Source organism: Phalaenopsis equestris, unplaced genomic scaffold (genome assembly GCF_001263595.1).
Source record: "Phalaenopsis equestris unplaced genomic scaffold, ASM126359v1 Scaffold000447, whole genome shotgun sequence".
In the NCBI taxonomy this organism is placed as follows: domain Eukaryota; kingdom Viridiplantae; phylum Streptophyta; class Magnoliopsida; order Asparagales; family Orchidaceae; genus Phalaenopsis; species Phalaenopsis equestris.
The window spans coordinates 290,916-300,677 of NW_018164888.1; the positions used below are offsets into that span (position 1 = coordinate 290,916).

Here is a 9,762-nt window from a genome sequence, read left to right on the forward strand (position 1 = left end):
ACAGTCAATCAGAAATTATTTGCACTTTTCGAGATTTGTTTTACGTTCAATAATTTCACTCAATTTGCTATTGTCTCCATTATATACACTTCTGAGATATCTGAACTTAACGAAAGCGATAAAAATAAACATGCTAAACTTTCTTTTAAATTTTTATAGTCAAATTAGTATTGAAATTAAAATGATGAGAAATGATCCTGATTTTTTTAGTATTAGTTGGATTTTTTTTTTCAAAAACAATTTTATTTACAAAGTGATAACAAATAACTTCAACTGCTCATGTGACAAAATCACAATGTCGATAGACAATGTCACATGTTGACATGACAAAATTACCTTTTGTCATGACTATTTATTGTTAAAATATAAACTTCAAATTAAAAAAAAATACTGTTTTTAAAATTTTACCTCATACTTCTCTCTTCGTTAAAACCACACAACAAAAACTAGATTAAAAAAGATTCGTTGCTAAATTTAAGACCTTGACAAGATCAGTTTTTGTGACTTTTTTTGAATTTCTTTCAATTAAACTAATAATTTCAAGCCCCTATTCATCATTTATACACCTACAAACACAAAACGGCGGACACCCGTAGATTTCAACCATCCGTTCTCAAATCCGAACAACAAAAAAATCACAACACATCACCAGCCAAAATCCCCGGCCACCGCAATCCTCTCTGCACTCTTTCTTCTTCCAAAACCGTCGGAAGGGCTTCGTTAAGCTGGTTCACAAGCTGCAAGTAGTGGCTCAGGTCGTGGCATGCCGCTACATTCCCACTCTGCCTGCCACTGACTCGAAGCTCCCGTCCAATATCGGCGTACACCCACCCTGTTTTCGAAATTAGCCACTTTTTTATCACCCCTTCCTTTTCCTTCCCGTCCACAAAACCCGGCACCTTGGTTATAACATCACTTGTGTTCACAATTCGAAGCACCCTGCACCCCAGCTTTTCCACCCGCCTCCGGAAGCTTGCATTGCCGACCCGTGGCCCGCCGAACGACACAACCGTCACCATTGGCCCAGAAGGGCCCAGCATTGCGGACAAATCGTTGGCAGTGAGAACAGCAAGAGCAGCGCCAAGGCTGTGTCCTGTAATGGTGATGCTCGTTTTGTGGTAGCCGTATTGGTCGAGCAGGCGGCGTATCTCCTCACGAATTTGGTTGCGGAGGCTGTGGTGGGCGGTGCTGGAGGATGTAAAGAGGCTCCAGAACCCGCGCTGGACCTTGGGTTCGGGTTGGTCGCGGACTTGGGTTGGGCTGGAAGAAGGGGTAAGATGGGTGAGAGTGGCGCGGAAGTTGTCGAGCCATTCGAGGGCGGTGACGGTGCCACGAAGGGCGATGATGATCTCGCGGCGGCCTAGGCGTGCGAGCTCGTGTTTATCATGGCAGACGGCAATGAAGCCTATCCAGCTGGACTGCAGGGAGAGGGAAGCAGGGGAAGCCGTAGCGGCCCAGTGAGGGAGGCGAGAGCCAGAGGTGGCGTGAAGGTTGCGGGTGACACGATAGCCGGAGAAAGGGAGACCGGAGAGACGGAGGAGAGAGTGTTTAGGGAAGCGGCATGAGGCGTAAGTAGGGGAGGTGGGGTCTAGGTCGCAGGAAGAGTAAGCGGCTTGTACGAAGCTGCCGTAGCGGAGGATTTCTGAACGGAGGATGGGGTGGAGGGGGTCGAGTAGGCCGTCCCAATTGTTGGCGCCTTGGAACTCTGTCCACCGCTTGCCGATCCGGACGGATGCGGAGGAGGCGCTGCTGTGGCTAGCGTAATGGGGTGCGACAGTGTGGGGTGGCGGTATGGAGGAGCAACTCATTGTAAAGCCAACCTTTAAAATTGTATAAAATGTTTTTCCGGAAGTATTATTATTAATTTTTTTTTATTATTTTGAGGTGAAGAATTGGGTATTTGGTTGTCGCTCTATTATATTAGTGGGATGGAGGCTTATGTCAGTAGTGATGGAGACGAATTTTGAGGGAGTGGGGTTGGGACGTGGACAGGCCGCACGGTTTGGGGCAAAAACCACTTGGATTAATAGATTCATACTCATCTACGGCTGCGCTCGGGAGACTTGAGAATGCGCGGGACTAAAATGTCGGCTTAGCGCGTTGTTGGTTAAGTGCGACGCCATGGATTTTGAAATTAAATTTGGGAGGAGTTACGCGGCGTACTCGACCAATACGACTGCAACGAAACGAGTATCACCATTACCGGACATAGGCGGCGCTGCTCTTGCAGTTCTCACAGGCAAATTTTAATTTTGAATGTGCGGGACTTATTTTTTGGTTTAGTGTGTGTTAGTTAAGAGTTTTGCCAAAAAAAGCGCCTTACTCAATGCCATGTGATATGCGGGCAGGGACTCGTGAACCTATTGTGAAGCTGAAACTAGCGAGCTTGTTTCCTCGGAAGAGTTGAGCACGAAAAGAATTATGTAGGAGGCATGAGCGAGGGAACACAAAGATCGAACTGGGCCTTCGAACTTTCTCACAGTCTCATCATAGGGGAGAGCTGTAGAGGAGATTAGAGGGCGTCCCGGAGAATTATGTAGGAGGCATGAACGAGGGAACACAAAGATCGAACTGGGCCTTCGGACTTTCTCATAGTCTCATCACAGGGGAGAGCTGTAGAGGAGATTAGAGGGCGTCCCGATCATCTTCTGGGGCATCCATCAGAAGAGGTCACACTTGCCCAAAGGAGAAGAATATCGTTCAGCCCGCTGTGTGGACTATGACTCCCCAGAAGCTCAAGAAGGCACTAGTTGAAGTTGGTATGCCGCTTCAGTTGCGAAAGAATGGCTTTTCCTCCGAGGGTGAAGGATTAGAGGAGACTGGTAAGGATCTTTTTTCTTATACCACACCTAAATTGTGTCAAATTTTGGGTACATATCTTGATGCATGCATTTAAGTATTTCTTTTGCATCTGTTGGAGATCTGACGATCGCTTCTATCTCATTAGATACTAACACCGACCCTTAGGGAGATGCATTCACAATCGGTTGAGCAGCATAGGGGCGAGTGGATGTTATGGGGAAGGTTCTTATGGAGCAGGGAACCATGGAGAAAAGCACTGTGGAGCCGGACATTGCGACCTAGAGGACATAGAGTTGAGGTAAAGGGGTTGTTCCTACTCATGTTCTTCCTAACTCTATAGCTTCCATAATAACCTTCATCCTCTTTTGTCGATGGATGAAAATCCCATGGTCGGTCAAACTATTCAACCATTTCTTCTCTTTTTGAATCAACAGGGACGACTATGTTCAGTTTGTCACTGGTCCCAAGATCTATTTGGTGGGTCTTGAGAATAAAAATAAAGATTGGAAAAATATTTTCATGTTTTTGTTGCAGATATATTAAGTCTAGACATTTGGAGCTTAAAGAAAGCAAATATGAAGGAATTTGGAGGTAAAAGGTGGCCTGTTGTAAGAGTTGAACTGGCGCCTAAGTGCCTGATTCGACTCCTAAGTGCCAAAATCCATAATTGAACTAGCGCCTAAGGTGTAAGGGTGAGAAAGACTTAGGGAAGGTTTTCTCTAAAAGTTGTAAGAGGAACGGGAAAGTGAGAGATTTATTCTTCATTACATTTCTAAGAAAGAATTTAATGATATTGTAAGGAGAGAAAGTGATTAAAAGGACTTTAGAGGATTTGTTTGGGGAGAAGATTGAGATAAATTGTTTTACTTTACTTTCAGTTGTTGTGTACACTTGTTTCTATTGGAAATGTTTTAAATTCTTAATTATGATGATTCAACCTTTGAACTTCATTTGCTTATCGATCTGGCTAATTGATTTATTAAAATTTATTGTGAAAACATACGATCTGAGAGGGCTATGCTTTCTAAAACTAAGTAAGAATCACATTTGATTTCATGGATCAGAATATAGTCCATCGGGTTGAGTGCAAATAAATAAGGAAATATACTTTGTTGGGCGTAGAAATGGAGATTTGTGGGTGACAGACTAAAATCCCCAATTTGGTCTAGGCGTTTGGAAACTAAAGCGAGATGTTAGCTCTCAGCCAAGGGTAACGTGGGAACTCTAAGGTGAGAGCTTGGTATCTTCCCAACATAACCGTGGATTTAGGGACTAAACTGTGGATTAGCCAATGTTCTCTGTCAATCGTAAAGTGAATAAAGAATATAATTGCTCCTATACAGTACAATACAATTTAATAACAATTTGGATACTTCACTCGCTATAACCTCACTGTAAAGGAGAATGATACTTTCTAAAATTTGAACCCATCCTGCAAAGGAGAATGATACTTTCTAAAATTTGAACCCATCGTTATAAAACTTAGCTTAGTTACATTAGATTTAACTTTGAAGTTTAGAGATTAGTGTAGTAAACATAGTTTTTTAGATGTTTAATACAAACATCAACCTGCTTTCTTACTTAAGTTTTTTTTATAGTTTTGAAATTATGTCTTTATGTTAGTATTATAAAAATTTCCACCTCCCTGTGGGATCGATACTTAAGACACCATTAGATTCATTTATTACTTATGCGATACGTATATTTGCGTTTGCAACCTAGTGACTTTTAAAACTGAAAAATTATATATATTAATTCACTAGGAGTGGCAAATTTAAAGATTTAAAAGAAAAACTGATTATACCAAAGTAAACTTTTATTTTGATTGTTCTACATATTTCCTAGTTTAGATGTCACGTGTGTTAGTATGTTGAAAAACATTACTAGCATAAATAAAAAATAATACTGCAACAAGCACCTCATACCCAATTGTATCGATTGATCACTTTCCGTCACCTTGAACAATCATCCACCACTTGCCCGATCGATTGACCAACCACTTTCGGTTGGCTTGATCAATTGGTCGCTACCGACCGTATCGATAGATCAACCAATTTCACTTGAATACTACATTGTTTTATGTTTTTCATATTTCCTGCATTAGCGCAATCACACCAGCACCATGATGTGCACTTTTTAGCATGTTTTTTTGATACACAAAAAGAATAAACTATTTTATGTATACATTTTATTTTGGTGATATTGCACTTTACAGAAGAGTATTTTCATGTTCTTATTGCAGGTATATCAATTTTAGGTATTTGGAGCAAAAAAGTAGCAAAAAAGAGGAAATTTAGAGCCAAAATGAAGATTTTCATGTTCCTGGCACCAAATGCGTCATTTTTCAAGGAGCTGGCGCCAGAGGCACCATTTTATAGAGAAGCAGTGCCATAAGTGCCAGAATTGGCATCAGAGGAGCCAAAATTCAGAGAACAACACGAACTTCATTAGGCTGACACTAGAGATGAATTAAAACGGAGTAAGGCGGTTCGTGACTATTTTTGAGTGGTGTTTGAAGGCTCCAAACAATGCAAACATCCCATGGAGTGGTTCAATGCATCTAGACACTTTAGAAATGCTCTTTAACAAAGAGATATGTCTCTTGGATGAAGGGACTTGTCTCTTGGTGTTAAGAAATGTGACTTTTGAGGAGAAAATTGGAGGGAATTTTAAATTCCATTTTAAAGAAGGCTGACCCTAATTAAAAAGGAGAGGATTTTAGACTTGAAAGAGAGAGGGGCGTGAGTTTGAGAGGAAGGTTTAAACGTGAGAGAAAAGTCTTGGAGAAGAGAGGATTTTCTTCTAGGGTTGTAAGAGGAGAGGGAATGTGAGATATTTCTTCTTTATTACACTTCTAAGAGAGAATTGAGTGTGATTATAAAGAGACAAAGTGCTTAAAAGGAACTTTTAGGGATTTTCTTGGGAAGAAGTGTGAGATAAGTTGTGTTCTTTTCTTTCTTAGTTTTGTAAACTTATTTTTATATATGAAATACGTGTTTTGTCGTATCCTTCTCATGAATTATGAGTAGTCTTCTTTATCCTTCTCTGTATAATGAGATATGATTTTGTAAAGAATTTGTTTTGCTTTGTAAGGTTTTAAATGTCAATAAATTGTGATGATTAGAACTCTGATCCTCATTTACTTTTTGATCTGGCCAACTGGAAGGTTAAAATTTGTCGGGAATCATACGATCCAAAAGGGATATGCTTTTTACGATAATTTAAGAGTCGCATTCAATTTCATGGGTGTGAATGTAATTCATGGGGTTGAGTGAAAATAAATAAGGAAATATACTTTGTTGGGCGTAGAATTAGAGATTTTAAGGTGACAGATTAAAATCCTTAATTTGGTCCAATTGATTGGAAACTAAAGCGAGATTATTAGCCCTCATATGAGGGAGAAGTACTAGAGAGGCAGTCAGTATCCTCTCAACCTAACCACGGATTTAGGGACTAAACTCTAGATCAGTTAAGGTTCGTTATGCACTCTTAGAGGGAAAATAATAAGATTGCTTCTATTTAACAAAATACAATTTTATATGTATTTTAAATGATTTTAATTGCTTCACAATCCATAAACTCATTGTAAAGGGGAGGGATGTTTTCTTAAATTTAAATTATTCACTACCAAACTTTGTTTAGTCTTTATAAGTTTTCTTTTGAAGTTTAGCAATTAGTTTAGTTAACTTAGTTCTTTTAATTGCATTTCATTTAGCGCACATTAATTTTACTTTTGATTTGTTTTTCTTACTTAAATTTTATAGTTTGAATATTGTGTTTTAATCATAAGAATATCCAACTCATAAGAATTTCCAACTCCATGTGTGATCGATACTAAGGACTCCATTAAAGCCCTTTATTACTTGAGTGATAATGTGTGATCGATATTAAGAACTCCATTAAAGCCCTTTATTACTTGAGTGATATGTATATTTGCATTATTATTACCATTTGATTGCTTAAATATTTTAAAAAATAAAATTATTTATACTAAATTTATTTTTATTGGGATTTAACTGCATATTTATTATTCGTGTTGTTGCGTGTGTATTGTAGTATTGAAAGATATTTACAACGCACCACAAAACTACTGCACCAAGTTTTTGGTGCCGTTGCCGGGGAATAATGATAAATTAATATATAATTTAGAATATTTTATTTAAACTGAAAAACTATTTGTAGTTTAATTAAATATTTTTTATTTTAGTGTGTTTGTTTATTTTAATTGCTTATTGTGTTTGTGTATTAGTAGTTTAAGTTCTGTAAGTTTAATACCTTACGATTTGAAGTTAGAAAGAGCTGTTAGAAAAATTTGAAAACAACAAAAAAGAGATAGATAATTTGAACAAAATGACTTGAAATTTAAATAATTCTGCAAATGAAAATGAACATCATCAAAGAACTTTAAGAGGCTATGCTAACCTTAAAGCAGATGAAATTCATTTGAGTATACAAAACCCTATTGTAGCTGTCAATTCATTTGAGCTTAAACATGCTATTATCAAAATGGTACAAAATAATAAGTTTGCAGGAATACTAACTGAAGATCCTAACTTACACCTTGCTAGTTTTCTAGAATTGTGTGCTATATTTAAATATGATGGAGTGTCGAATGATGTCGTCAGACTTAAAATTTTTCCTTTTTCATTAACGAATAAAGTCAAGATGTGGTTAAACTCGTTAGCACCTGGATCTATCAGAACTTGGGGAGACTTATCACAAAAATTTTTATTTAAAAATTTCTCACCATCGAAAACTACTAAGCTTAGAAATCGTATTATATTTTTTTGTCAGTTTGAAGAAGAATCAATTTATGAAGCTTCGAAGAGATTTAAAGATCTCCTTAAGAAGTGTCTACATCATGTGTTACCAGATTGGTTAATAATTCAAACTTTTTATAATTGATTGGTTGGATCTCTTAGATCAATAATTGACGCTGCTGCTGGTGGATCATTAATGTTAAAACCATTCAACGAAGCATATTCTTTAATTGAAGAGATGACTACTAATAAATTTCAATGGCCCTCTGAAAGGGTGAATCCAAAAAGTGTAGTTAATATTCATGATTCTGATGCAATATCTATGTTGGTTGCTTAAATTGTTGCAATATCAAAGAAAATAGATCAATATGAAATGAATTATTCTCAGACACCACTTGTGCTTGAGGAAAATTCATTGGGACAAAATATAGATTCTCAATCTTTGTATGAGACTTTAAATGTAATAAATAATCGTTCTAATAATCCTTATTTCAATTATTATAATCTTGGTTGGAAAAATTATCCAAACTTTAGTTGGAGTAACAATATTTCTAATGCTGTAAATCCATAATGGGGTAACAATGCTGCGAACCCATTGGGAAACTCCAACAATCAAGGAAATTCTACTTATAAACCTTATTACCCTCTAGGTTTTAATAACAATTTGTAGAGTTAGGAGAAAAAATTGTCAATGGAAGAATTAATATTACAAATGGGAAACCAATTACAAAGTCAAGGAGCTACAATTAGAAACATAGAAAATCAATTAGGATGTATTGCTACTGCACTTAGCAATAGACCTCCAGGAACTTTACCTAGTAATGTTGAAGTTAATCCTAAAGATCAGAAAAAAGAGCAAATTAAGGCTATTCAACTAAGAAGTGGAATAGAATTGGAAACAAAAGTTCAAAAAGAAGTTGAAGTTGTAGTTGAGAAATAAGGGGTGGAAAATGAAAAATCTAATGAAGATTTTCATTTTGAGTCAAATATCCTATCAAACAAATGAAAATTACTGTAGAAAAACAACCATCTCCATTTTCTCAAAAATTGAAGTCGAAAAATAGAGATAACCAACTTACAAAAGTTTTGGAAATATTAAGGAAATTGATTATAAACATTCCATTTATTAAAGCCCTGGAACTAATGTTAAGCTAAGTGAAGTCTATGAAGGATATACTTAATAAAAAAAGAAGTTTACAGATAATGAGACAGTTGCAGTTAGTGAAGAGTGTAGCGCAATAATTCAAGAAAAACTCTGTGAAAAACTTAAAGATCCTTGTAGTTTTACTATTCCTTGTGCTATTAGCAAAATTTTTTTTGGAAAATGTTTATGTGATTTGGGAACCAGTATTAATCTCATGCCTCTATCGATTTTCATAGATTGAGCTTAGGATAAATTTCACCTACTACTGTAACTCTTTAGTTAGCTGATCGTTCGATTACTGATACACAAAACATATATGGATTTTTAGACCCATATTTTATACTAATTTTTTGTGACATTGCACTTTAATGGAATGTATTTTTATTTTTTTCTTACAAGTTGTTGATTTTTAGGACTTAAAGCAAAAAAGAAGCAAAAAAAAAGGAATTTGGAGTCAAAATGGTGTTTCTGAGAAATACTCAATGTCGATGGTGCAGAACAATACAACAGATGATGAATTTTACTTAGCTCCGACGGCTCCGTTTGACAGAGAGTAGTGCAATAATTTAATGAACACTGGCGCTGACGGTGCAGAAATTACTTCAACGGCACCAATGTTGGTTTAGCCACAGTTTCTAGAAGATTAGATGAATTTGGATGCTTTTTGACGATTTTCTGAAAAGATTTTGCAGGCACCTATTGGATAACCGACTTTAGGCTCTATTTGGGGCCAAAATTGACTAGAAAAGGGGGTCTCTTGGACTCTAATCAACTTTTCCTGACATCTCATCATCCCAATTCAACGTCCTACACACCATACACTTCTTCATCTTCATTCCACAACCATTTAAAGTCCATTTCTCTTATGATTTAGAGTTTTGTGGTGAGATTAAGTGTGAATCTTTCTCTAAGAGTGTTGGAGAAGGAGAAAAGTGAGAGATTTCTTCTGATTTCTTCTTTCTATAATTCCTAGGAAATGCTACAAGGGATTTACTTTGAGAAAGAGTTTCAGATGAGTGTTATTTGTTTATTAGTATTGTATAAATTTTCTTTATA

At 36.8% G+C, this 9,762-nt stretch overlaps 1 protein-coding gene across 1 annotated transcript; it reads right to left on the reverse strand.

The window, feature by feature from the left end:
* Positions 1-550: 550 nt before the first annotated feature.
* Positions 551-1,842, reverse strand: LOC110027789 (phospholipase A(1) DAD1, chloroplastic-like). The gene has a single exon (XM_020729347.1). The coding sequence runs from the start codon at positions 1,806-1,808 to the stop codon at positions 636-638; it is 1,173 nt and encodes a 390-aa protein (XP_020585006.1). The 5' UTR covers positions 1,809-1,842; the 3' UTR covers positions 551-635.
* Positions 1,843-9,762: the final 7,920 nt, after the last annotated feature.

Bases quoted from the DNA above. Each gene is read 5' to 3' on its own strand.
- LOC110027789 (XM_020729347.1), bottom strand. From the start codon at position 1,808: ATGAGTTGCTCCTCCATACCGCCACCCCACACTGTCGCACCCCATTAC.